The 27817-nt window shown below is 53.7% G+C and overlaps 8 protein-coding genes across 8 annotated transcripts; 3 read left to right on the top strand and 5 right to left on the bottom strand.

The window, feature by feature from the left end:
• Positions 1–24: 24 nt before the first annotated feature.
• B0H18DRAFT_1124234 (uncharacterized protein) lies at positions 25–2205 on the bottom strand (the record flags this gene model as incomplete). The annotated part of the gene is made up of 7 exons (XM_048034821.1): positions 25–50; positions 336–504; positions 573–746; positions 806–1009; positions 1085–1153; positions 1204–1478; positions 2040–2205. The coding sequence occupies 7 exons, from the start codon at positions 2203–2205 to the stop codon at positions 25–27; spliced, it is 1083 nt and encodes a 360-aa protein (XP_047887690.1).
• Positions 2206–3602: 1397 nt separating this feature from the next.
• On the bottom strand, positions 3603–6524 carry B0H18DRAFT_958844 (uncharacterized protein; the record flags this gene model as incomplete). Its single annotated transcript, XM_048042737.1, has 9 exons — positions 3603–4307; positions 4357–4977; positions 5030–5348; positions 5406–5485; positions 5545–5684; positions 5737–5863; positions 6024–6055; positions 6294–6364; positions 6421–6524. The coding sequence occupies 9 exons, from the start codon at positions 6522–6524 to the stop codon at positions 3603–3605; spliced, it is 2199 nt and encodes a 732-aa protein (XP_047887689.1).
• A 2103-nt stretch (positions 6525–8627) lies between these two features.
• Positions 8628–10084, top strand: B0H18DRAFT_884818 (uncharacterized protein; the record flags this gene model as incomplete). The annotated part of the gene is made up of 4 exons (XM_048041045.1): positions 8628–9131; positions 9243–9365; positions 9423–9618; positions 9678–10084. Coding segments are annotated over 4 exons (1230 nt in total), but the record flags the coding sequence as incomplete, so codon positions are not given.
• Positions 10085–12276: 2192 nt separating this feature from the next.
• B0H18DRAFT_1087329 (uncharacterized protein) lies at positions 12277–12943 on the top strand (the record flags this gene model as incomplete). Its single annotated transcript, XM_048032156.1, is given in 5 exon segments — positions 12277–12436; positions 12465–12598; positions 12630–12695; positions 12715–12749; positions 12832–12943. 5 exon segments carry the CDS (start codon positions 12277–12279, stop codon positions 12941–12943), a joined length of 507 nt encoding a protein of 168 aa, XP_047887687.1.
• A 1385-nt stretch (positions 12944–14328) lies between these two features.
• On the bottom strand, positions 14329–14957 carry B0H18DRAFT_884808 (uncharacterized protein; the record flags this gene model as incomplete). The annotated part of the gene is made up of 3 exons (XM_048041044.1): positions 14329–14550; positions 14615–14788; positions 14850–14957. The coding sequence occupies 3 exons, from the start codon at positions 14955–14957 to the stop codon at positions 14329–14331; spliced, it is 504 nt and encodes a 167-aa protein (XP_047887686.1).
• Positions 14958–16236: 1279 nt separating this feature from the next.
• On the bottom strand, positions 16237–18642 carry B0H18DRAFT_1124231 (uncharacterized protein; the record flags this gene model as incomplete). Its single annotated transcript, XM_048034820.1, has 8 exons — positions 16237–16411; positions 16470–16512; positions 16582–16647; positions 16702–16812; positions 16866–17011; positions 17060–17540; positions 18022–18433; positions 18490–18642. The coding sequence occupies 8 exons, from the start codon at positions 18640–18642 to the stop codon at positions 16237–16239; spliced, it is 1587 nt and encodes a 528-aa protein (XP_047887685.1).
• Positions 18643–21618: 2976 nt separating this feature from the next.
• B0H18DRAFT_1124230 (uncharacterized protein) lies at positions 21619–21986 on the top strand (the record flags this gene model as incomplete). Its single annotated transcript, XM_048034819.1, has 3 exons — positions 21619–21735; positions 21813–21828; positions 21883–21986. The coding sequence occupies 3 exons, from the start codon at positions 21619–21621 to the stop codon at positions 21984–21986; spliced, it is 237 nt and encodes a 78-aa protein (XP_047887684.1).
• Positions 21987–23204: 1218 nt separating this feature from the next.
• B0H18DRAFT_958840 (uncharacterized protein) lies at positions 23205–24803 on the bottom strand (the record flags this gene model as incomplete). Its single annotated transcript, XM_048042736.1, has 4 exons — positions 23205–23840; positions 23891–24454; positions 24498–24521; positions 24597–24803. The coding sequence occupies 4 exons, from the start codon at positions 24801–24803 to the stop codon at positions 23205–23207; spliced, it is 1431 nt and encodes a 476-aa protein (XP_047887683.1).
• Between the last annotated feature and the right edge of the window lie 3014 nt (positions 24804–27817).

Below are 27817 nucleotides of genomic sequence, written 5' to 3'. Positions count from 1 at the left end.
ACGTCGGACGCCTACTCGAATCAATCACCACAAGACCAGCATGTCTTTAACTGAACAGAATGCATCAGATTCTAGGGACCGTACACGTCGTTTAGCCACTCCAAGTCATTAGTGTTAGATTAGTGGAAATAAGTATTGGAGGCCCAGCCGTTCCTATCGCTCTCTGCCCAACGTAACATCTCCTTGTCCGTATGTAGCACGATTGAGGCCCGCGTCCCTTGTAATGTAGATTGAAGTGCGTGAGTTTGCACGAAGGAAAAATAATAAAATGGCCGTGACGCAGCGGTATGACGAGGCCTGCTTCGTGCAGGCACAACTGCCGCCCTCGAAATTACCAACAGCAAGGACGACACAGACAGTGTCATCCTTGCTGTCTCTGTGGGCGTAGGTTGCGACGTTGATGTTGATGACCAAACCCACAAACGGGTTGACCAGCGACTGCTGGTGGTTAGGGAGGATGCTGGCCGTTGCCTCGAGATGACGGTATACACCTGGAAGGATCGTCTGACCTACTCAGACAATATTAGCACATTCACAATAATAGTATCGTACTGTACTGAAATTGAGCTTACCTTGGTGTCCATCCAGCTGAACACGTCGCCGAGGATACGCTCCATTGCCTGATAGATGGGCTCATGGACCGCCATATCCTTGGACGGATACGGTATCATTTGACGGTAGTTGGTCCTCGACCGTCCTGACTTGCTCATCATTTGTGGCGGTACGTCTGAAGGCGCGTCATGACCCTGTACAGACGGCAATGTCAGTTGAGGTCAAGGTCAAACACATCACGAGTATTCCAGACCTTCGTGGCGTGGCGGTTGTACCACGAGAAATGAATGGCTTGGAACTCGTGCTGTGTTTGCGTCACAGTGTCCACGTCATTCAAAGGATCGGTATCGAAGCACACGACCAGCCGCTCCGTCAGATCGGCTGCCATAGCTTCCGACATCGAGGTGCAGACCGACGCTACGAGACTGTTGTTGCGCCTCTGAATGTCAGCACGTCTCTGTGTGTCATATGTCGTGAGTAATTGCAGCATGGTCGGAGGTAGATACGACAATACGAGTACTACTGACCTTACAAGTTCTAGGGGTACTCGCACGTACGAGTCGTCCCTGATTCGCTTTCCTTCAGAGTACAAACCGTCAAGCTGTAAAGGTAAAGTTTAACTTCACAATTGAGAAGTTATTCGCCTCGTACCTCACTCTGGAGACCCTCCAGGGTTGCAGGCCTAGCGGAGTTGGACGCATGTTGACGGGCTTGCTCGGTCCAGACAATGTTCTTGTCTCTGTCACCGCGTGGTCCCGGATAGCGCTGGTTATCCTCCTGCTGCTCGTCGTACTGGAGGCGAATCACTACTTCCTCGTGTGGCGGGACAGGGGATGACCTGAGCGGGGAGGAAATGACGACATCATCTGGTAAGTCGAACTCTGGAGGGACGGGAGAGTCAATCGGCGTCAGAGGTGATAACGGCCCTAGTTCGTTGATCAAAGCATTTGTGAATGCGTTGCTGGTGTCGCACTCATCGTAGCACGATATCCAGACGTCTCTGTTTCGTGGCACCAGAGAAAAGGAGCTATAAACGATTAGTGTGCCATAACGTGGGGGCAATATCGAACTCAACACTCACTTCAATTTCCAGGATTCAAATACGCTGTCAGACGCGTCAAGATGGCCGCACAGATCAGGCGGAAAATGCAATCTTGACACTCCATGTTGGGGAGCTGCCGGCAGGATACAGTCAAGACGAATCGGGCACAGTTCTCGCAGACGAGCTACTGCGGGGATTATGACATCTTTGACGAGCCGTCCGTTCTTGAATCTGAGTCGGCTTAGAACAGTTAGATATCAATAAGAAAATCAGCCTACCGTCCGGCCACCTCAGGAGATTACCGAAGTCTTGTGCTATGTGTGCGTTGGCGGTAGCCAGAGGTACTCAGAGATTCTGGGCTGCTACTAGCACCAGAAGATAGATAGAGCCTGGACGTGAATTTTGAGATCAGTATATATTTTGGGAACATGCACGCTAGACGTACCTCCTCCGGCGAGTCGCGCGAACTTCACGCCGGTAGTGTTCCAGTCCTGAAATGTCCTCTTCTCTGGGGCACCCTCAACGCCTTCAAATTCTCTCCGCCAAATTCCCGCCACGGTGAGCTTGCCGTCGTCAGATTTCCCGTCATCTAATTCAAGTATGCTAGTCATGCCACGCGCCATTTAGCACTAGGAGATATTAGCAGGAAAAGCTACGTACCTTGCCACTCTAAAGGCGAGCCTTATGTGACTGATCATCAGCCAGAAGCTGGCGGCAGCATCCAGCTTCAGGCTGCAGGCGCATCTGGCTACCAGAGAGCACAGAGATTCGTCCTGGCGAACCGGCGCCCCCTGCAGCTCCGTCACACTTGCCTGTACGCTCTGCACACGTCAAGGAGCCTCCTGTGGCTGAGATCTGACGTGAGGAGGGACGTGTACTTATGCACGGCAGCCCCTGTGGTAAGAGCCGGTTCAGAGCTGTTTTCCCACTGCTGTGTCTGCGCTTCCTCGGACTCCGTCGCAGTGTTATTGGCATCCATCGCAGAATTGATGGGGACGAACTGGATACCGCCTCGGGGGCAAGGTGGGAGGCGATGCTGCGGTCGCTGACGTAGCAGTCTTCGAGCACGTTCGTGACCCTCAGGCTTTTCAAGCCGGTTTGCTACGACAGTGTTTGCCTCGAGCTGAGGGGCGTACGGGTGAGCTTCCTCGCGGGCACGACGAGAGGATCGTGTGTGCCGCTGAGGGCCACAAACAGTCCCGTTAGAAAGAACTTGATCCCCTACAACTTGAATAATCATTGAACTGTGTCTAGCGAGCAATAACTGTACGTACCTTCCGACCTGTCTAGATTTTGGCAGCGAGTCTGGGCCTGAGCAAGCTTGGCGCCGCCAGTGTCCTGTGACGTGTTCTCCTGAGTCACTGTAAAACTCTATTATTCAGTGAGAACGATAGAGCGGGCATGAAACTCACGCGCAACATCAGGCAGCCTGTCAAGACTTGACCGTCTTTCCTGACAGTCAGCTGGGTGTTCAGCAGGCTGGTGGGAGGGTCGCTGGTCTTGAAGTCGTCGTAGCAGAGACGTGAGATTTTCATTGAGTCTAGGGGTGCGTAATAACAGCTCCTCTAGATCTCTTCGTTCTTCTGGAGTGATCTGCATGAACAACTGGCAGGAGTGCAGCATGGCGCAACCGCTAACTCCTCACTACTCAGACTTGCCTAATTTGGGCGGCCAGAGGAATTCCCGCGGTGTGCAATACGGCGGATCTGCGTGTATTGCCTTTATGATACGTACGTGGACGCTGAACAGTTATAAGTACACAGGACAGAGGATAGCGACGAGTAGACGAGTAGCGTGAGTAGCGTGAGCGACGAGTAGCATGAGCGACGAGTAGCAGAGTAGTGTGAGCGACGAGTAACTACAGTACCGTGGGGATAGCGTTAACGACAGTTTAAGGTAGACTATGGGCGAACGCGAATGTAGGAACACTCCGCGCTCCTCCGAGCCCGTCCTGCGACTGGCAGTGGACCTCCGTTCAGCGACGAGTCGCCTGCTGTGGGTTACTGTCCTACAAGGACGAGCCCTGTGACGAGTCGGATTCATCCTGCGAGTCGGATTCTTCCCGCGACGAGTCGGAGGCGTCCTGCGACGAGCTGGTACTCTGCGATGAGTCGCCCCGCTGCGACGACTCCGAGTCGCCGTAGTTGCTGTCCTGCGAGTACGAGCCGTCGTCTGCCTCAGGACGGAACGTAGGATCGTGGAGGGGGTCGCTGGCTATCGGGTCGCTCGAGCCGTCCGCTAAGTACTCCGAGTCGCTCAAGGAGCTCTTCTTCGCAACGATAGCGTGGTCGAGGTGACGCCGTTTGAGAGCCCGTTGGGCTGCTTCCAAATTGCCTTCGTCGAGGGCCCGCTTGAGGTTGGCCCCGACTACGAAGGCCTCCTTCACAGAGCCGATGATGCCGTCAAAATGGTACGAAGTGGTGGCCTGGTTCTGCTTCTCATACCTTTCCTCTGCCAAGCGCCAGCTGCCGGTGTTGACAAGCTTTCGCACCGCTCCCACCGGGCTCTTGATGCGTGGCAGTGTCATGTCGGGCTCCGGATTGAACAGCTTCTGGAACTCCTCGAGTTCCTCCGGCGAGGACTGGACGGACTTCGCTATGATGAGGGCGTGGAGAACCTTTTCGCGCACCGTTAGCATGCACTCCCGCCACCGTGCTTCCCACAGCAGCAGGGCTGCCTTCTGCGCAGGAGTTGCGTACTTCCGGTGCAGTAGCTAATGTCAAGTTAGCACAGTCGTTCTTGGAAACACAAACCGTACGTACCAGAGCCTTGCCGCTCCTCACCCAGGCTTCAAGGTCGTCTTTCCAGTGCTCTGCGAGGTAGGCGTGGTCCTCGGCTCCTTGGAACACCCACATGTAAGCCCGTATCTCCCCTACGTAAATCTTGCCACCGTAGGCATGTCCCCCGGTGAGGCATTTGTCGTCCGGGCAAGGTAACTCCACCCATTCCTTCTTGCTGATGTCCACGTCGGGCGGTGGCTCCTTGACGGCCTTCTCCTTCGTGGAGACCACCATGAAAACCATGGATGAGATTTCCTGGGCGGGTTGCAGGGGCAGAGGCGCCAGAGGCGGAGGAAGACGAGGGGGAGTCGAAGAGGGCATTGAGCCGGGGGAGAGAGGCGACAGAGGAGACGACGGGTCCTGGAGAGGGGTAAGGGGAGAAGATACGGTGTGCTCATTCTCCTGTCCTGCCAGAGTCTGCATACCGTCGTCGTCCTCGGTCTGCGTCTGCGTCTCGTCCTCGTCCTCGGTCTGCGTCTGCGTCTCATCCTCCATCGCATCCTCCGACTCGTCCGATCCTGCCTCCGATGCCATTTCATCGACGTACGTACGTCCCACCCCCGTTCTAACTGGTGTAGCGTCCACCGGCATGCAGTCGGTAACCTGAGGGAGAACGTTAATATTGTATTAGTCATCCATTGAAGACGGTGCTCACCTTCGCAAGAACGTGAGGAACACTCTCCGTTCTTGCAGACTCAACTAGAACGCAGTCAGCGTCTAGATTGAGACTGAGTACGTTGTTCTTGACACGGTCGGTCAGCCCTATGAGGCAGTCCGGTACCAATATGTGGTCCTTTTGGACCAGCATCTTCGCGCCGTTCTGCGTCACCATCATGCCATCCACGGGAAACTTCTGGGTGACAGGCATGATGGTCTGTTGCGCGATGTTTTGCGCGCAACCCGTGGCGACGTGTTGATGCAGGCTGCTGGCCGAACCGGATATTACACGCTTCATCGCTCGATCGTAACGGAACCTGGGTTATCAGGTCTTTAGTGAGAGTGATACGAAGGTTAGCAAATTTTGGACATACCAGAAATGACGCAAAATGAGAGGCCTGTCTTGCAGATTGGCCTGGAGAAGTGCCCAATCTTCCGGCTCGAAATTAGGAGTCTAAAAAGCATGAGCTAAGTCTAGGGTGGAGACTCGGAAGTGCCTACGGTAACACTTACCTCTATTAGAACGTCAGACAACGCAGGGAAATACCTGTCGTCCAAGAGGTCGCCGAAGATACGTCTAGCGAAGGGCCAGTGCCGCACAGTGTCGATGTCGTCCTCCTCGTCAATACTGGTGGGGGGAGAGGACGGCGGGGCTAGAGGAGGTCATTATCGTGTACAACAAGATAAGCCAACTTCGACACTTACCTAAGTTCCTGAAGTCCCAGGTGGGCTTCGTCCGGGACAGGCCAGATGAGAGCTTGTCCTTGAAGGGGGGACTGTCCGGCAAGGGGGACCAGTCGTTGATGGTGAGGTCGCTGAACGTGCCTAGAGGCTGGAAGCTAGGAGAGTGAGGGGGAGGCATGAGGAAGGAATCGCGAGGCAGCACGGGGGATAGTACATGGGAAGGGAAGCAGGTATAGTGTTAAGCTCATGCGTCAAGTGACCGGAGTTGGGCGGGACGGTCGGGACGGCAGTTACAGTGTCCGACGCACACTCTGGCTGCTGGAGAACTCACAGGAATACCCTGGCCAGTACGCAGTATATTCACCGCCTATACTGTGTACCGTGGGCGGCGGAGCCCGCGCTGGACTGTTGCATTATCGTTGCCGGGGTTGGCTCCGTGCGTTAAGTCCCAGTTTCCTTATCGGGGCGCGCGGCCAGGCCGCGCGCCTCGATAAGGAAGTCCTCTGGCTCTGGCTGTCCCCAAGGAAAAGCGAACGCGGTGGTAGGCAGAACGGGAACAGGTATGTAAGTGCACTCACCTGCGCCAATACTACCAGGACCGCCAGTTGACGATGCACCAGCAGTTCCACGCAACGTAGCACGGCAATTCCTGTATCAAACAGATGTTATCCGTAATTGAGCAGACTGACCAACAGAACAACTTACCTGGGAGGTACAAGGAGCGAGCACCAGTAAGGGTACGTACTTTGGGCGCAGAGTGCATGAGTCTCGTGAGAAGCGCGCCGGACAGCCAGATCCGCGGGAGCCATCAATCTCGCGCTGTCAGTGCGGACTTGCCGCCAAGGCAGGGAAGTACCCGTGGAAACGTAACGTAACGGTGCGCAGGGTCGGTGGCAACTGAGCGTCGTGTCCTGCTGCAACCTCTGAGTACCTTCCTGAGAGACATTGACTCTGAAGAATTTTACTGTGGCTTCAGTGTCGGTCGGTGAGTTTTTGAAGCATGTCTGGCAAAAAATGACGTACTGAAAGACTCATAAGACATGGTAAAGCGATCAAGACACTTGTATGCCTTGCTGGCGGAGACATGCGATGCATGCGGCGGTTCGTTCGACACCGTGCAAGGGCTCATGGCTCATCAATCTACAAGCCGAGAGTGCGCCTGGTACAAAAAGGGAAAGTTGAGGGCGTATCTTCAGGAGACGGACACATCGGACTCCTCAGACGAGGAGGCTGATGCTGCCAGTGAGGATGGCGACGCGGCGAACAGGTGAGATATTCCGTACTTCTGGGTGAGACGAATTATCATTTCTGACGATACGTACAGCGTATATGTTGACGGCAACCTTGTTACGGGTGACGGCGACGCGGATAGTAGTGCAGAGTGGGAGGAAGAGGATGAACGTGACACACAGTACCAGTTCATTCCGGTACATGATCCCAGCCAGCCCGTAGCGTCGACATCATCAGCACCCTCGCCCGCTCAACGTACCGCCCTTTCGCTTGATGATGATGATGACGACAGGGTGGAGGATATCGATAGGAGTGCAGGAAAGGTCATAGGGACTGCGGAAACAATTAGAGAGTCGTGGAGAGAGCATTTTGATAGCTTGGGCGGGCAGAGACGCAGTGAGGATCAACTTATCCTGCACTGTGCACAGTGCTAACCTGACAAATCAATATTAGGTGATGAAGACGTACTAGCACGGGTCAATGCAGTGTGGGCCCCATTCGAGTCCGAGATGGACTGGCAGATCGCGAAGTGGTTCGTCAAGGAAGGGATCGGGCAGGGCGCGGTAGACCGCTTTCTTCGAATACCAGAAGTAAGTGCAGTTCCATCGGGTTGGTTAGATGAACTGAATTACATCACAGGTGCAAGAGAGGCTCGGACTCACATATCACAACAACCGAGCCTTGCTTCAGAAGGTCGACTCCATCCCAGAGAGGGTGTCCTGGAAGGAATGCTGGCTGACCTTCAAGGATCGTCCGGGCGAACGACATTTGGTGCAATACCGTGACATCATAGAGGCGATCAAGGCTTTGTTAGGAAACCCGGCTCACGCGAATCACATCGTGTATTGACCCAGTCGTATCTTCTCAAACTCTGCACGCACTAACCGGATTTACACGGAGATGTGGACCGGTCAATGGTGGCACGCGATCCAGGTAAGCACTACCAACACATAAATCTTACGGGGTGCTGAAGAAGATTCTAGAGTATCTTACCGGCAGGCGCTGCGGTTGCGCCAGTCATTATCTCGACTGACAAGACACAACTCACGCAGTTCTCTGGAAACAAATCCGCCTACCCTGTTTACATGACCCTGGGCAACATCCCCAAGGAGCTTCGTCGTAAGCCTTCCGAACACGCCTGCATACTCATCGGGTACCTTTCCGTGGATAAGGTCGACTCCGCCGGCATCACCGAGAACAAGCGGAGAGCGTTGGTCCAACAGCTCTTCCACGCTTCGGTGCGCACCATCCTCCAGCCTCTTGTCGACGCAGGCAAGGAGGGAATTGACGTGACGGGTGGCGACGGAAACGTGCGCAGGGTTCATCCGATCCTGGCGTCTTACGTCGCGGACTACCCGGAGCAGTGCTTGGTCAGTTGTACCAAGTACGGGACTTGCCCCATCTGCCAGTGCCCGGAGAGCGGCCTTGGGGACGCGTCTGCGAAGACGCCTCGCGCCCAGCTCTGGACCCTGGACGTGCTACGGAAAGCTCGTCAGCAAGGCGAGAGAGGCTCCACAGCCTTCTCCAAGTCTTGCAAGCAGTTCAACGTCTCCGGTTACTGCATCAAACCTTTCTGGAGGGACCTACCGTACACCGACATCCACTCCTGCATCACGCCTGACATCCTTCACCAGCTCTATCAAGGCGTATTCAAGCATATAGTGGAGTGGTCCACCGAACTCATCGGAGAGAAGGAACTCGACCGTCGCATTCGCTGCCTCCCTCCGGCGTACGGCACCCGTCATTTCAAGACCGGGATATCCACCCTCTCTCAGGTTTCCGGTAGCGAGCGGAAGGACATCGCACGCATTCTCCTCGGATGCCTCGTTGGCCGTATACCCAGGGCTGCAATGCTCACCTTCCGTTCGCTGCTCGATTTCATATACCTTTCCCAGTACCCCACTCACGACGAGTCTACCCTCGGATACATGGAAGACGCCCTCAAAATGTTCCACGACAACAAGCATATACTGGAGGAACTCGGCATTCGGGAGCACCTGAACATACCGAAAGTCCATTCCCTTCTACACTACGTCGATTCTATCCGCAGGCTCGGCACGACCGACAACTTCAACACCGAGATGTTTGAGCGGTTGCACATTGATTGTGCGAAGAAGGCGTGGAGAGCCTCGAACCACCGCAATGCTCGCCCGCAGATGATCAAGTGGCTCGACAGGAGGGAGAAGGTTTCTATGTACGATACCCTACGCGGCAGACTTACGGACCAGTCTGCAGACCCACAAGCAGTGTCTGCCTCGGAGAGTACGACTGGCACAGCAAACTCTGAAGACGACGAGCGCAGTACGCACCTCCCTCGCAGCAGCAAAACACGCATCAAATTAGCCAAACATCCGTCGTTCGCTCGACAATCCTTACCTTCCATCGAGGAACGACACGCGGCACCGGGCTTCACCGACGCCGTCTCGCAGTACGTCTATACTATGAAACTACAGCGCAGACTCCGCCCTAGAGAGCAGGACCGGGCGAACCGTCACCTACCATTCGGCCGAGTGGAAGTCTTTCACGGTTTCAAGTTCAACAACATTCCACTCAACGACAACGCCGAAGAGAAGGATGGCGTCAAGGCCAGGCCTTCTTCAGCAGACAAGCCAGCAAGATTCGATACCGTTGTCGTATTGCGCGGCGACGAGGCTGAAGCCACAGGGTTACAAGGTAGGACTCACTAGTATTCTGACCGCCGTAGAACCCTAACTAACAGTTGTACAATACAGGGACTCGCGTCGGAAGACTGAGAGTTATTTTTCAGCTTCCCAAAACCATACGCGATCCTACCACAAACCTGGATATGGAAGCACCGGAGGAGTGGGCCCAGGAGGGGCCTTTAGCCTACGTGGAGTGGTACGGGAAGCTGGGTTCAACGGCGAACCCAGTACACATGATGTACGACGTGAACAAGCTTCCTCTGCCATCCAACGGCAAACCACAAGGAGACGTCGTACCCTTGAGTTCCATTCGCCAATCGTGCCAGTTAATTCCCCGCTTCCCCGGCCCATCGTCATTGGATTCCCTCGAGCGTTCAGTTCCTGATGACTGGAAATCAGACACGGTTCTTGACTGCGCCTCAAAATTCGTATTGAACAACTGGTCTAGTAAGTATGCTTACCAGACTATATGGTGATACGGTTTCTGTGGAAAGGAAATACAAGGCGGCACAGCAACGTAGTTTATTGAACGAACTACTTGGAAATAATACATACGCGGCGCGAGCCCGAACTAGTGTGGTTGTACAACGATGCGTGGGCACAAGAAGACGGACGGGTGGTAAAAGTTGACTGACGGCCCACTGACAGTGACAGGTGAGGTCATGCATGCGATCGAGATCGAGATCGAGATCTAGATCTGAACGCTCAACTCGACCGGAGGAGTGCCGCATCCTCTGTCTCCTGCACACATCGACGTGAACCTCTGACACCGGTGCGTCACCATTTTCTTCTATGCTTCTGGGCTTTCTACATGACTTACACTAGATATGCCTGGGGCTCACCCCCAGCCTGCTGACGACGACGTTCAGTACGTCGGCTTCTTCCGCGCCGACGTCAATAAGAGCAAGGTGCATAGCACCAAGCTCGAAGAAGACGGTCTAGTATATTGCGGATACAAGAACACGATGGATTTTTCACACTTCCCTCCTCCCCCCGTCCAGTGACGTGCCGCATGTCGCGTCGTCATTGAGGTGCCGTCGGACAGCGAAGACGATGAGGCGCGTAGTAACGGGGTGTCCAGTTCGAGCACGGTCACGGTGAGTACTGAGTATTCGCAAAGGACCATCTTCTAACACCTTACAGCCTACCGTCGCAAAACGCGCCGCTCCGGCAGACGACCCTGTCCCTCGTACCAGCAAGCGGTGCAAGAAGGACAAGGAGGACGGTGGGCGGGTGAGCGACGCCCGGAAAGAGAAAGCGAAGCAGAGGGCAGGCAAGGCGGAGGGCAAAGGGGACAGTGGGCGGCCAGCACGTCCCACTGCAGGGAAGTCGAAAAGTCGCAGGCGGGGAGCGCAGCCTAGGTAGAGTGTAGGCAACGTTGAGTAACCAATCTATTCGTATGCCCTCTCCTTCATGCCCACACACCCTCATCGGTCTGCCCGCTCGCTTGCGCCCTCGCTCTGACTCTGCCGTCCTTGCCTGACGTCCCTCTCGCCCGTCTGCCCTCTGTCTCGCCGTCATCTCACTCGCCGTCTGTCTCTCTCGCCCTCTCACTCGCACTCTCGGTCGCCCTTCGGCTCGGTCGCGCGCCGTCCACATACTTATACTTCCACTAGCACCGGGCACACCGGCGTCCCTGGTACCCACGGTCCCATTGCGCAGTACCACGAACACTCAAGGTACTATTCCGCCATCAAGCCCTGGCCGAACAAGATCGTGGAGAACGGCCTGCCGATTGAGATGCCGGTGTACAAGGAGTCTCTGGAAACTGTCTTGTGAGTTCCCATTCGGGCTTATGAGCTGTGCGATTGTTGACCGCGATGCAGACGTATGCCCGGCAAGGTGATGCGTCCATGATACTCGTCAACGACGATGGTCTCAGGGTGAGTTCCGACGTACGCTTGCTGTGCGGGTCGCTGATGCCTGCGTGACAGTTGCTCTCGGTCGAGGAGCGTGACACACGCATAGCATTCTACGCCAACCATGGCATTGGCTGGGTCGCGCGGCCGAAGCTTGATGATGCGCCGGACGGGTTCCAGCGTGCGGGTCGGTTCAAGAAAGCCTCGAACATGAACTACGGTTTGAGGCTCTCACTCATTGTGGAGACGAGCGCGGCCCCCAGAAGAGCGACTCACTCGGTCATGAGGCAGAGCAGCGTTACGGCATGCAGTACCAGCACCGGGTCGGCAGTAACGCCAGCGTCGTCGGCTTCGGCGGCGAGGACGACGAGAAGGTGAACTCGGAAGGGAGCACGTGCTGCAGATTGCCATCAACGAGGTGTACGAGTCGAGCGGCCGCAAGTTCCGCCCCTGGGCTGCTAACGGACGTGGGGACGTGCGTGCCGTGTTGGCGAGATCATCCTGATCGTCAACTCGGACACCATCGTGCCAGAGGACTGTTTCCGGGACGCGGCGCGCGAGATGCGGAGCGCCCGATGTCGGTGTCATCCAGCACGAGTCGGACATCATGCAGGTCGCGCATCACTGCTTCGCGTACTTCACCGGCGTATCAACAAATGTATCTCGTACGCGTGCGCGAACGGCGAGGTCGCGCCGTTCGTCGGGCACAACGTGTTCCTCCACTGGAGGGCCGTCCAGGACGCCGTGTTCATTGACCGTGCTGCCAGGACAAGATCCGGTCCGAGAGCAATGTGTCGGAGGACTTCGACATGGCGATGCAGCTCCAGGAGCGCGTTTTATCATTCGATACATACTCCCTCGGTGGCTTCAAGGAAGGTGTGTCTTTGACGTGCGATGACGAGCTGAACCGGTGGCAGAAGTACGCGTACGGCTGTAACGAACTGCCATTCAACCCCATAGCTCGGTGGTGTGGCGCCAGGGCCCAATCGCGAGGGAGATCCACTCGTTCCTCTGGTCGCGCCGCTGCACTACAAGTTCTCGATGATGTCGTACATGTTCTCGTACTACGGTATCGCGTGTTCGATCACGATCAGTGTCATCAACTACATCTGCCTCGGCTTCGAGCTTCCCGTTGACGGCTACTACATGCACTCCGTTCGAGATTTGGCTGGCGACGACGGTAGTCTTCATAGGCTCCGGCGGCTACACTCTACTCCAGTACCTCTGGGTGAGAACCACTGATCAAGTCTTTCCTCATCAATGTTATGTGGATTCCATACTTGTAAGTCCATAGCGATTGTGTCGTGGCTGAGGACTGACGTATTGTGCAGCTTCTTCTTTGGCGGTCTGTCGATCCCCGTCAGCCAGGCGATTATCGCCCACCTGTTCTCACACAACATCTCATGGGGTGCGAAGAAGGAGGTCGAGCGGTCGATCTTCTTCGAGGACATCCCGAAGATCCTCAAGAGGGCCTGATCATCCTGTCGACGTCATTAGTGCCCGTGCAGTGGCGCATCGACGGGTCAGCATGGGCTGTCATCCTCCTGTTGTCAATCCTGATCGGTCTGCAGTGGAAAGAAGCATGCGCGCTGCATCACGGTATGTACTTGCATTGTCCGACTCACCGTGCGCCGCAGAGATCGTCTCCGCCGGGATGCGGGGCTGTGTGTTGTACATCAGCATTGGCTGGGATCGGTACGTGGCGGCATTGACATGACCGTAGCGGTGCTCACCTACGCCCACGGTGCCGGACATCCCACGTTCAGGCAGCAGTGGTGAATGGGATAGGATTGGGTGCGACTGAGAGGGGAGTAGACGGCGGGCAGACAGAGAAATCGAGAGCCGCATTCTCGAGGTGAGTGAAGGCTAGACGATGGGCGGAGGTGCACTGACCATTGTCCAGCTCAAGTATGTCTGGACACAGGGACGTCGACGCGCGTGCAGAGTCATGGGCCGGCTGACCCGTTGTCTCTCCGTGCGCCATCTTTGCTGTCCCACCTTCTAGCTTGCCCGTTGTCTCACCCGCTCACCCGCTCACCCGCGTGCTCGGCTACGTTCTCTCGCCTGCACTCTTGTGTGCGCCCTCCCCCTGCTCGGCCGGCTAGTAGCGACCGGCTCACCCACGCAAACAATCACTCGTCTGCGCACCCACATCAAGTTGGCAATGGACCAAGTTAGATGGCCGTCATGGTGGACCTGTGGACTCGGCATGGATGAGCAATCACTCGTCATGCCAACCACCAGGCACTCATCCACAGAGTGAGTGGCCACGAGCTATGTGTGACTAGATACAGTTGCAGGAGCCTCACTACAGATGATGGTATTGTACCGTAGTATTCTTTATTGAATCAGACTTGTGAGGAGTGAAAATGCAAAAGTGAGGGCGTATAAGTGTATTGGTCATTAGTCAAAGGTAATTGTACTACAAGTAACTGCGCCTCAAGTCAGACATGATGGAATTGATGGCTTCCACGTCTTTGAGGTCTTTTACTTGTCTTAAACGCCTCTCAAGTCAGCACGACGTCTTGAAGGCCTTTCACGTGACTGATATCTCTTGTAATGCCGCCCAAGACAGATCCGTTTTTCCTGATGGTGCAGTAGTCAGTAGACGGTAGACTTAGACTAGATGGTAAATGGTGAAAGGTGTCCAACGCAGCCGGTATATATTGTTTCCTGACGGTATCCTACCTACATGAAATTGGTATTGGATGCCCAACCGTTACGATTGCCTTGTGTCCAAGACCCTAGCTCTCTGTCTGTATACAAGACAATTGATGCCCTTCTGCCTTTGTAATGTAGGTTGAAATGAGTAATGCCACACAACGGGAAGATAACCAAATGACTGTGTTGCAGAGGAAGAACTAGACCAGTGGTTCTACCAGGCAGAGCTTGCCGCCTTCAAAATCCTCTAATACAATGACTAGGCAGATAATGTCATCCTTGCTGTCCCTGTGAGTGTACATGCAGACATTCATATTGACAACTAAGCCAACAAAGGGGTGGACTAGGGAGTGGTGAAGATCAGGGAGTAGGCTGGCGGTGGCTTCAAGATGGTCGTATTTGCGGGGCAGGATGCTTTGAAGCTGTTGCAGTATCATTGTCATGTGTCAGCTGTAGTTGCCGACACTCAGTGTGACACAGACTTACCTTCTCTTCGACCCATGAGAACATATCCGCTAGAGTAAAGGTCATAGCCTGGTAGATTGGTATATGATCCTCCATGTCAGCAGATACGTATGGTGTCATCTGAGAATAGTTTGTTCTTGAGCACCCTTCCCAGCTGAGCTGTCGCAGCGGTATGTCCAACAGCACGTCATTGCCCTGGTCAGATGTTAGAAAATTAGGTTGTAGTGCAATGCGGCGAAAGGATAAAACGACTTACCCTCATACAACTTTGGTTGTACCATGAAAAGTGAATGGCCTCGAAATGTACCATCTCATTTTCATGGCTAGAAGTACCTGTGTCCACCGTCTTCAAGGGGTTGCTCATGAAACTGGCCACCAGGTTCTCTGTAAGTGTGTTCTTGATGTGCTCGGGTGTTAAGGTTACACAGTCTCAGTCTCGACCTCGTGGTACTCGACTCGTTATTACTCTACCTATTAAGGTTACACAGTCTATGAAATACAGTATGAGTGCTCAGAGTCCATGAGAAAACACTACAAATGAGCTTACCTCAGTCTCGACCTCGTGGTACTTGACTGAGGTAGCAGTACACTAACCGTGTCCGTTACAGTCCATTCGCTAGTCACATGTCTGTGTCACCACAAGCGCCCGTGTCACGGTCCCACCTCAATATCGGGCATTGAGGTGCACACACAGACAACTAGCTCGTGGTTGGCACCCCTGATTGTGAGCACGTCTCTGTGAATGACGTGAGTTAGCCACAACATAGTGAAACATATGAAAGTACAGTTTGGAACTCACCCGACGCACTCTAATGGCATGTGCATGTAGCTGGCTGTGTCAGACTTGTTGAACTTCCGACTTTCCAGTGTTATCTTATCTTATCTTATCAGTTATGTACATATATGGACTTGTGTTCTGCGATGTAGTATTACATACATTCTTTTGACGGACACTGTCTGGACTCATCTTGTGACTCGCTCCAGACCGATCTACACTGTTCCAGACTTATTCTGGATCATTCCACTCCCTTCCGGCATGTTCCATGACCTTCCAGTACATTCCTTGATCACATGGACACTTATGCATATCCCTATCTCTGGAGTTAAGGCTTACTCATTTCCCTAAAACTCGGACTTAGTGATTACTGATCTGCTTACTGATGTAGCATGTGATCAGTCCCAGACATGTATATATACTGGGGTGATTCCCCCTAATGGATAACAATCTCTCCTCTCTTCTGCCTGCCTAGCATCAGAGTCTTCCCTCTGGGATAGGTCTGTTCACTCCATCTACTAGTCCTTCACTTCCACTGGCTTTACAGCCCTTCTAAATCTCTTTCACTTCAACAAGACTTACAGCCTTTGGAGTATTGTGCATCTAACTAGACGCAGCCGCAATTTCAGCAGGTCGTCTGCCTAAGAACGAGACAACACAATGTGTACCTGCGAGCGTAACTCCCTGAGATCGTCAGGTTTGGATGTGTTGGTTGCTTGGCAGCGCACAGTTTTGGTCCAAGCAACATTGTGGGCGTGATCGCCCCGCGGGGCTGGGAAGACCAGGTTACGAGGATGTTGAGTGTCATACGACGTCTCGACAATGTCCTCAGAGGTATCTTGCAGAGTCGTCTGGCTCTGGCGGTCGCTCAGCCCTGGCTCTGAATCTGGTGCACTGACGTTGTCAGTGTTGACCCGGACGGGCTGGCAAGGGAGGCAGCCTGCACGGCAAGTGCATTCACCATGTCCGCTGTCTCTGTTGCCGCAACTGGATCGTAGCAGGGGTGCCATTTCGCCTTCAACCTTGGCAGAAGACGGAAAGTGCTGTGACATGAGAAAGGATGAGGGTTTGAGAGATTACATACAGAGAATTTGGACTCACTTTGTTCGCAGTGAGTTGAAGTCCTTGTCAGAGGTGTCCAGGTCTATGAGTAGCGCACAAGTTCGCTGGTCTTGAGTGCGAGTACCCCCACCTACTTCTATGGCCAACGGACACTGCTGTCTAAGCTGCACCATGTAGGGGACAATGATGTTGGTTATAATCTGTCCAGTTGCTGAATCTGAACACCGGGTTTAGCTATAACATCAGCCGACGTATCGGATGACGGACTGACCATCTGGGCATCTGAGCATGTTGCCCACGGCCTCTGCCAAGTGTCTGTCGCAATCCCCAAAGGGCTTTCTCAGGCCTTGTAGGGCAATTAATACCAAGATGTATATTGAACCTAACACCAGAGTTGTAAGTTGTTTAAGTCAACAGTACGCAGACAGTACATACCTCCGCCGGCAACACGAGCAAACTTCACGCCCTTGGAACACCAGCCTTGAAATGTTCTCTTCTTAGGCTTAGGGCCCTTCTTGATGTCTTTGAGCTTGTGACACCATATTCTGGCCACGGTTTGTTGCTTGTTCCTCCGAAGCTCACTGATGTCGATGTTATGCTTGAGTCAGACACAGATCAATGGTACTCACCTTGATACTCGGAAAGCCAGCTGTATGAAGTTCACCATGGTCCAGAAAGACACGGCAGCGTCGAGGGTGAGGCTCAATGCACATCGAGCTGCTAGTACGGGAAATGACTCGCCCGGCTGGAATGTGGTACCCTCAAGGGCAGGTGCCGTTCGCCGGATCACCGATGCTGTTTCAAGGACCTGCTCGAGCGGAAGGTTGGAGGTGAGATGCATGAGGAATGATGATACAGAGCTGGTAGCCACTTGCGCAGGAGTGGACAGTGTGTCCCATCCCGAGGCCTTCCTGCGGCTTGATGTAGCGCCTTCCAGCACAAATTGGATCCCTCCTCGAGGGCAGCCAATGGGTTTGTGAGGGTGTCCGCCCTGAAGACCTGGACTTGAATATGGCACGTTCCGGGTGGCCTGTACCCGTATGCGCTGTGAAGAGTGCGTCGCCCATACAGGGCTGACTTGAGATTCGCGGCACTCCTCCTCTCCGTGGTCTGCTACACGTTCAGTCACTTCAATGTGACAGTGTTAGGGTATGATAGTCAACACTACTTACCTCCGTTAGTTGTGGAAGGCTCGAGTTTGAGCCAGCCAGCAATCATCGTAGAACTACTGGCGTCTGACACTGTGGGTCGGGGAAGGCTTGGGGGACTCAGGAGGACCATTGATGAGCCCTTAGCTCACCTACCCACCGAAAACGCGAATTACGGTCGGTACGACAGTACACTAAGTCCGTATGGTCGACGCGCTATCCGTCCGTTCGAGGGAACCGCCCGATGTTCGAAGCTCAAGCGTCAATGTTCGGAACCCTTAGCGGCGAAGTCACACGGTTTAGAAGAGTCACTACATTGGTAGGACTACGGGCAAGTACACGGCTAGGTCAAACTAACTAGTGACGGCCTCGGCAACTCTCGTATCTATGTCCTCGACCTCCACACCCATGACCACCACCCCTACCCCTACGAACAGACGGACCGGTGTCGAAGCCACGGTCAGTGTTGACGCGCTCGAGCAGGCTTTCGAGCAACCCGATGAGGGTGCCGTGCATGCGGTGCTGGTCGACTGCGATGTTGTGAATCGCTTGACCCATGGACTCGAGGTTGTCGGGCAGCTGGCGAAAGTCGGACAGGATCAACGACTCGCGCTGATACTGCAGGTTCGCGAGAGGACGACGCTCGGCCTGGTTGACTTGTTCGAGCAGCACCAAGGTCTCGGACCAGGCGATCGTAGGGTAGGGCGAACCTAGGATATCTCCCTGGTTGCCATCGCGGTGAAAGACCTCGTTGAGGTAACGCATCAACTCGTCGATCTCGGGGAACGACCTAGGAGCAGGAAGTGTATCGTTTGCCAGCAGGATGGCCTGGCTACGGGACTCGAACAAGAAGCGCTGTTCGAAGGTCGGTTCGATGGTTCGGAGTACAGTCAAAGTTCGGAGGCACGTACAATCATCCAACGGACTCCGTGGGCCCAAGCCAGCCACTCTCCGGGACTGTTGGCATCGTATCGCGGCTCGACAAGTCCCTCGGTCTTGAGGACCTCTAGGAGACGGTAGTAGCGGGCAGCATACGCTTCGGAAGTTGGGTCGAGGTGAGGCATGTTCGTGTAGGTCAGGCGAACTCCTGCGGCTGTCTCATATCTTCGAGGACTGTCACCGGCTCCGGTTATGACCTTCGCCGTTCGGGGACGGTCGTCCGTTATTCGGAACCTGCGGAAGGCCGAGTTGGATTCTCTCATGTGTTAGTAGGTCCGGGTCAAGCGTTGTGACACTCTCCGATTGGCTGTTTTCCTTATCACTCTCCTTCATCATTTCTTGGATTTCACTTGGCTCTCTTGGTCTTTGGGCCATATTTTCCTGTATATACTCTGGGGCTTGTTCCCTTCGAATCTCAGAGACCCCCTTACCCTCTCAATCTCACCTCGCACCGGCGAGGTTCATCAGTCAGCCAGTACGTTTGAAGTCAGCCAGTTCGCCAGTCAGTCAGTATGCTCAAAGTCAGTCAGTCAGTTCGCCAGTACGTTCGCCAGCTTGTAGTTGCCCCGAGAGGCTCTACACTTCTCTTCCTGCCGTCGCTCGCCTTCCTTGTCGCCGTTCGTTTGACACGTTTGTCGAAACTCTCCCTCCTACCTTTGAGGCTTAGCCCTCGTCTTCGAACAGTCTCCGACATCTTCGAAGCTCTCCCACGTCGTTCGGAGTCTTGTCCGTCCTCCTCCTTCTTACCTAGACCACTGTACACATCAGGAAATCATGCAATCTGTCTGACGGCCCTGTCAGGGGCTTCAGAAGCCTTCAGAAGCCTTCAGATTGCCCCAGATTGCTTCAGATTTTCAGCCCTCATGACCTCGGATTTTTTCGATGCTAACTCGTCAGACAGGATTTTCAGAGTGTTCAGACAGCCTGTCAGACTACCCAGCTCATCAGTCAGATCAGACAGGTCATAGAAATCGATCCAATCATATTCTATTGATTGCTACTACCGTACAAAATAGCACTTGCTAATCATTATGTATCGTACACTTGTACGAGCAACCATCTGCCCGGTGAATATGCATGGCGGATTCACTCCTCCTACTCGTTGTATTCGTACTCGGCAGCTTAGCTCCTTCTCGGGCTGAGGCGCGGCACGCGCATCCTTCACGGGCATATGCGCGTCGAGCTGGGCGCACCAGATGCCTGGTGGACTGTTGCCTGTCGTAGTGCTGCTCGTTAAACTGTGTGGTACCGGGCTTGGGCACATCATGTATGGCAACCTGGCCCGCATCGTACCAGTGCGCGGTTCGTGATCCGCATCCGTAAGCGGCCAAGTCTTCGATGCTAGTGAGTCTGTGCGCGGTATGTTGAGGCTCGTCCGGCGCATAACTGTTGCCAACTGGCTTGTGTCGTCAGCTGGTCGCGCACCGTCAGGGTTCACAGTTACTCACACTTTATCTTTGTCAGTATCTCATACTTCGGACCGTACACCTCGTCCCAGTGCTGCACGTCGAGGTGGCGCAGCGTCCGCGGGATGAGGAACGTGCGTGTCGACCATCTGTCGGGCTTGCACGCACCAGGCTTGCACGCGCTCGTGGGCCATTGCTCGGCAGACTTGCACGGAGTGGCACAGGGCGGGCTTGCACTCGCTCGGCTCGAGTTCGTCAGGCTGGTGTAAGTATATTAGTAGCGGGCAGGCCATGCTCCTTGCCACGCTCGCGCTCGAAGGATATATCCTTCTTGAGCTTGCGCATGACAAGAAGGGCCGAGCACGGCTATATACAGGCTCGACCCGGGCCCATACCCGCCCCGGTACAGACCCGCCACAGCGGCTACGGGTGCTGCGCGGGTCAACGGGTTATGCGCGGGCTCGTATGGGCGAGTGGGACGGTAGGTGAGCAACATGGTAGGTAGATAGGGCAGCGAGAGGGACACAAGTGAGAGGGAGGACAGGGAGAGCGAGACAGTGGGCGCAGGACGGGCAGGCGAGCAGGACGGCGGGCGAGGAGAGCGACCGCGGGTTCGACAACAGGCGAGGAGAGCGGCGGGCGCGTGAAACGGCAGGCGAGTGGAATAGTGGGTGAGCGAGACAGAAGGCGAGCGGGTGTGCGACGAGCTGTTCTTGTCGTACCAGTGCGCGTCGTATCCGTATGCGCTTGTGCTCGTTGGGCAAACGTGCACCGGGGCTGTCTCCGTTGGGTTCGACTCCATCCACTTGTCCTTGGTGGGCATTCTCGGAGTTGAGGTGAAAAACGGTGTACTCACCTGACTCGCTGGCCCTGCTGGCCGCAGCCCGCATTCCTCCCTGCATGTCAGCCCTTCGCGAGCCTCCAGCGAGGCTCTTGGCGCGACGCTGGGGCTCGTTGCAGTCGCGCACAGCGCGATCTTGAGCCGCGTAGTGGTCCGATTCACGCACCGTCTCTTGCGGACGGGTCCACAGGTATGTAGTCAAGGTCGGCGGTGAGCAAGCGAGGGCGAAGCAAACAGGGAGGAGCGGGCTGACAGTGAAGAAGACTGGAGAGTCGAAGTCCAGCGAGCGCGCGTGACATGTCGTGGCTGAGGCGCTTAGCACTTCTCGCGAGCTCCTCCTCCTCCACCGTCCGCGTCAGCGTCGACTCATCTTCACACTGCGCGGTAGCATCATGCAAGACACACGCGGAACACGACGGAGAAGCGAGGGCACCACAAATTTGGAGGAGACAGGCCATGGATGGATAGCACAGGTGAGTGATTCGTGCATTCCCTTGCCTGCCACTTACTCGTTCGCCCGCCCGCTCGCCCACCCGCTCGCCCGCCATCTCTCTCGCTCGCCCACCATCTCTCTCGCTCGCCTACCATCTCTCACCCTCTCGCCCACTGTCCCGCTCGCCCGTCGTCCCTCTCGCCTGCCGTCCCGCTCGCGTGAGTCTTCTCCTCCCATCCACACACGCCCAGGATCCCCACCTCCCCATTGCCCGATATGTCTTCGTTCCAGACTACCCCAATCCTCACTGTGGGCACGGCCACAGCGACGAGCGGAGGGTGGGGACGGGCGCGGGCGGGAGGCGTGCGGGCGGCATTGCGCAAGGTAGCCTCGGTGCTACCGTCGAGTGGGATGACCCCAGATGTTCGACGAGGATGTCACCGTGCAGGACCTCGCACGAGACATAGTCACTGCGCGCAAGGAGGTCAGTTCAACTGAGGAGGAGGACGACTTCGAAGAGAGCTTCAAGACTGCCACAGTGTTCATGGCGAGCCCCTGCACATCGCTCCCGACATGACTTCTCTCACACCTACTGCCGCGCTCAACACACGATAGGACAAGTTGAACGAAGGTACGTACGAGTATCAACAACCATCTTTATCTACTCACAAAGTTCGTCTCACAGGCTCTGCTGACGGCTGCGTGCGTGCCCGTACACTACCTCCCACTGTGCGACGTCTCACGGTTAACCACGACGCCGCCCACCACATTTCGACCAGCTACGCGTGAACCACTAGCCTAGCAATCGGCTCGCGAACATCACAGCCCACGTTGTGTCCTTTGACCTCGCGGCGCTGAATGACTCTGCCTACACCTACCCGCCAGTCATCCGAGTCAAACACTGCTCCGCCCTCGCCCCATCGCCAGCGAACGTATACGAATTCCTGCACGGTATGCACTGCCGACTCGCAAACGTGCCGGCCCGCACGCTCATCCGGTGACCATTCGCGGCCAGTGTGAAGGCGGTAGCTGATGAAAGATGATATGCGGGTCCCGCCGGTCCATGCGAGTAGGATAGCAAATGAGTATATGGGGTGGCCAAGATGGCAGATGGTGCAGACGAGACGGCAGACGGGTTGAGAGAGGGTACATGGGGCGGGCGAGTCAGCAGAGGTCATTGGTGAGACGGCGAGACACGAGCGAGGCGGCAGACAATGTGGGCGGGACAGCTGGTGCGAATATATGGTTCGACTCGTGAGCCTGTGTCGATGGCGACCATCTGCTTTAGTGTAGTTACTCACCATGTATTCTCTACGTACAATGCTCTCGAGTCATCGATATACAAGTGGTGACTCTGTGGCTACCATAATTATTGAATAGATGTTTGATTATATGGGACAGTCCTACACCCACGTTGGCTCATTGAACTATCTGACAAGTCTGAACTACTCTGGAGAATCTGAGCTATCTGGTGCTCTGAGCCACTCTGAGGGGTCTCCGTCAGTCTCCCAGAAGCTCAGAAATTGCCTGATTTGCTGATGCAGTCCCCCGTACATCTCATAGACACAGAGGCCTCGCATACCACTGCTCGACCTCACGGTTGGGTTTTTGTGTGGCTTTAGTGTTCTTTTCGGTCGCATCACTGTGTTGGAAGCAGCGCCACCAGGTTGACTTTGAAGGTGTTTCAAGAGTTCTTGAAGAGGGGTATCAAGGTCCTCGATTGAGGCAAGAAGGGCCGCCAGGGCACGTTGCTCTTCTTGGGTGAGTTCCATGTGATTGCAATGGACGACTTCAAGAGCATAAGGCGCAAGGTTCTGAGCGATGGTGCAGACCCTCGAGTCGTTAGCACCAAAATAATATGACATAACCGAGGTCTGCTTGAATATTCCATACTGTACACGATGGATAGTAACCAATGGCGAGCGGACCACAAGGATGCGTAGACAAGACAGGATAGAATACTTTGAGAACTGAAGGCGTACTTGCAACCTACTCGCGGGATACTCGTTAGCCAGCGCGCTGCCCTTTCCTCGACCTTGACCGCTGCAGAGGCCGCGGTGACAGGTAGCTCGGGTTGTTCTTCCTGTCCTTGCACTCGTCCTCGCTGCTGTTGCGAGGGGTGCTCAGCTGGGCGAACACGTCCATCTCGCTGGGGCTGACGAGGTCGCGGGGAGGGGAGACTTTAGGGACGGGTATGTGGATGGACAGGCGAGCTTTCTTGAACTCCATCTTGGCCTCAGTGTACTCTCCTTTGAGGAGTCTACGCTTGACCAAGCCAAACATATCGATTATAGCCTGGCCCAAAGCCTTGGTGTAGCGGCCGTGTTCCTTCGAGGGCAGAACATGGTGTTTGTTGTGTTGCTCCTCTGCCAGCTGCTGAGCACCGTGCTGGAGTACCATGAGCATGCATTCCGTAGGGTCTGGAATGGGAGGATGTTGCCAATCTACTTGGTGCTCCACCTCCACCTTTGCCATCATCGCTAATTCCTCCTTGGTGTGTTCACCGGTCATGGAGGAGACGGCCATTGTTTGCTTATACATCTTCTGTCGTATGCACCCCATGGTCTTGCGGTAGTGGGCCAGGAACTTCTCAAACTCCGCTTGCTCTTTGAGGTTGAGGTTGTCTGAGTCCGTGCAAATGACCTAACTCTGCGTCAGAATTTCAGGTGAGTAAGATGGGCATTGGTACTCACCATGGCTAAGCCCTTCTCCACGAAGGCCAACAGCAGGCCGTGTCGCAGGTAGTAGAGTGTTTCGTAGTCATCCTCTGGATAGAAGGCCATGAGATAGGATTTGATCTTGCCAACCACGACTTTGTCTCCGTACGCATAGCCTCCTGTGACGCAACCATCCGGGCACAGAAGCTCCCAGAGCTCTTCCAGCCCGTACGAGTGGCATGGCAGCCTCATGGTTCTCGGGTCCTTCTCCTTGATTGTAACCAGCATGAAGATTTGATCGCTGAGTTGCTGGTCTTCTGGCTGCTGGGGGCGAGCACCTGCCGACGAGGTGGCTGAAGGTCCAGGCCATGGAGGAGAGGCAGTGTCTGACACGCCAGGGGAGGAGGGTGTGCTGAGATGGGAGAGGGGAGATGATGCTACGTTGTTGCACCTCTTGGGGGGCAAAGGGGTGAGATCAGAAAGAGGGGACAAGGGCAGCAAGGGTGTTCTAGCCTCTGCGTGGGTCAACCTCTGGGGCCAAGGGGCCTCCTCAGCTGCCTCTGCACCGTTGACAACCATGAAGTGCAGTAGCTTCCGGTTCTAGGGGTCAGCTAAAGGTGTTACTGTAGTGTGGGGTACCTACCTGGTCAGTCCCGTCCTGCCACGTCTGCCAATGGCAGGACTCAGAAATGGACATGTCAACATTGAAGTCCGGGCTGGCTTGAAGATGCTTCACACGCACCTTTCTTGCTGAGCAGCAATCAGGTATGCATATTGAGTTCCCATCGATGTGGATGTGCCCCTCGACGGCCAGGATGAGCAAGTGCTTCAAAGGGTGGAGTGCATCAAATGGCTTCATGATGTCATCAACAATGACCGCATTGATTCCGCTGGCACAATGTTGATGAAGAGAGGTGGGAGAGCCCGTTCTCAGCTCTCCGTTCATCATGTTGTATGAGAAGTGTGGATGTAAGGTGAGCAAAGAATGAAAACACTCATAAGCATCAAACTGACCTAAAATAACGGGCTAAGACCTGCTGGACGGTGATGAAGCCCTTGAGGGTGTCCCACTCAACACTGGATAGTTACGATCCCTGAGGTACGAATGTATCATTCTTATGATGGATGGGCCTGAAACACTTCCAGTGGCACCCGATGCGGCAGTTTTTTCCCACAGGTACAGTCATTTGCCCCCAGCTTACCATGTATAGTTAACATTTGTTATGGTCAGTTAGCGGAGTTCAAAATTTTCAGACTCCCAGACGACGTGACTTGCACTAACACCACCAAACAAATGCTGTGGCTCAGTGCTTTGTCCTGGGGTGAGGGCCCAAGAAATGCTTCGAGTGGCACCCAATATGGCAACTGGTGAGCATGTCATGTGACTGGCAGCCAGGCAGCTCACTGCTAGTGCTCACACTTATATACTGCCCCATAGCCCTAGTTAGTAACAATTTTGAATGGACTTAGTATACTGATCTGATAGCCCTTCATTCAGAGAGTATACACTATCATTATTGAGTAGCTAGAGTGGCTGGCTGGTCCAGAAAATGCAAAATAAAAAGATCCACATGTGCCTCTGCAGATGTCAAAGTGCCTATTTGTGCCTCAGATGTGTTCCATATGTCTGTGATGACATACATATGTGATTCAGACACTGTACAACTCAGTGGGTGCTGCACTACAGCCAAAATCAGCCACAATGAGCCATTTGACCCTGTTTTCACATGTTGTAGTCCATGTACATGGTGTAGTGATGTCTAGAATAATCCCAAGCACTCACATTCTCCTATTGGGTGCTTCTGTATATTTGACAGATTTTCTGCATTTTTGTGAGCTCCATGGGCACCACATCTTGTCCTACTTCCTCTTTGGGCAGGACACCTACTCTATATGGTAGTTGTGGTGTGTAACTGGCATATAGACACATAGACACAATCTGGGGATATATAATGGCCATCGATACATATGTGTTCATGCTACTATGACGTCAGGCTTTGTATGCTGCAGAGACACTGTCTGAAGTGTGATCATAGGCTTATATGAGCTCACTGAATGTGAATCTCACCATGTTATTGAGTATACTGCCCTAGTTGATGCAACAATTGTATCATGGAAGGCTATAAGGATTTGACCTCATTCATTCTGAATATTCCGCTTTTTCAAGTCTATACAAGCCCTCTTGAACACAGTAACAGTCTGCACTTACACTGCTTACTAAGTTCTCATTAAGCGCCCGTTGCCGAAGCAGACTTGTATACAACTGCAGCCCTGCATTTGTCGGCAACTGAGCTCACCCAAAAGGGATTTTGGAGCAATGTCATTGGTTGAACCACTGGCAAACCTTGCCTTCTAAGGGAATCATTCAATCTCAGCTCCCCATGCCGAGTTTTTTGATGGCTTGCCCAATGTGGTCAGCAGCACTGTCTAGACTCTTACTAGAGCACATTAAATGTGGAGAAATCTCGGAATATTGACTCTCATGCAATGCTCCTTGCACACATTTATGGAGGTCCAAATTAGGTATCCCAGTGCTTGTTCACAGTGTACTGACCAATGCAAGTGATGCAGAGTACAAATGTTGTTTTGCATTTACTGCCCTTACTGGAGAGTCCTACAGGCTGACAATCTTATGCAGGGGTCTATGGCTACCAGATATGAAAAATCACCATATATGGTAGATCCCTTGCCTGTTTGGGAAGTTGATGATAGATCACCTTTACAGTGTTGCATAAATGGCCGGAAAATGAGCAGAATATTAGATAACACTATTGTCCCATTGTGGGTTGATAGGACTTATGTGTGATGCTGAGTACTTGTGGATGAGATGGAAAGGGATAGCAGAAACACAGATTCTGGTGCAATAGGCTCAGCCACATGCCATGTGAGGTTCACTCGTCCACAGGTCAAAATTGTGACCTGTGGACGAGTCATCTTGCAGTGTAGTCTCCCAGACTCCACTGAAATATGCTGTTTAAGGGAATTAGCCTCTGACTGGCCTTACTGTATTTGGCCAAAGACTCTCAAGTCCATGTATCTGCTGTACTGTAGCCTTCACAAATACAACAAATCTCCGAAATATTCTCTCTGATAGGTATGATGTCATAGAGTCTGTAGCTGCTGTGACTTGCCCATCAACTTCAGTGGTTATGGCACAATTCACAAAACTCAAAAACCCACATATGCCTCTGTACACATGAGTGCATTGCTTGTAACCTTCAAAGTGACACTATCAAAGCCTGTAGACTGCCCATCTGGGATCTGCTATATAGGGAAGCTAGCCTTCCAAAAATGGCAGTTTCCATTCAGCTGCTCAGTCTGGGCTCAGAAAATGTTGATAAATCTGGGAATATTATGTACAATTGAATTCATCCATGATGCCTGCTGTATGTAAGAAATTGATCCTGTATAGAGCCCTCAGAGTCTATAACTAGCATGCCTTGCCTATATATTCATAATCTAGAAAGAGAACCTCTGTGGACAATTGCAAAGTGATCCCAAATATGAATAGGTTGTTGTCTCTGAAACACATTTGATATGACCTGTATAGACCATGCACATAGTCCACACAGCATGAGTGTGTCTGGAATGTGCACAGCACTGCTATGAATGGGGAAATATTGTCATAACATGCCTGTGTTGATTTCCCACAACTGAATGACCATGTATTGAGGTTCCCTCTACTTGAATATGCTTAGGATATTCCACAGATCTCCTAGAACATTATCCGATTTTCTGGGACTTTTCTGAGCCCCAAACAAGTCAGAAACAGTATACACTTACATCACTTACTAAGCGCTCAATTAAGCGCCTGTTGCCGAAGCGGAGTCGTCAACAGGCCGGAATTCCAGCCTGTTGACGACTCCAGTCACTCAAAAGGGATTTATGAGCACTCCCATTGGCTGGAATGCTGACAAATGTTGCCCTTAAAGTAATCTTTCAATCTCAGCTGCTCATGCCGAG

This window comes from Fomitopsis serialis (genome assembly GCF_022376445.1).
Source record: "Fomitopsis serialis strain Sig1Antser10 chromosome Unknown B0H18scaffold_118, whole genome shotgun sequence".
In the NCBI taxonomy this organism is placed as follows: Eukaryota; Fungi; Basidiomycota; class Agaricomycetes; order Polyporales; family Fomitopsidaceae; genus Fomitopsis; species Fomitopsis serialis.
Note: the sequence above shows the minus strand (reverse complement) of the source record. Positions and strands in the feature narration are given on the sequence as shown.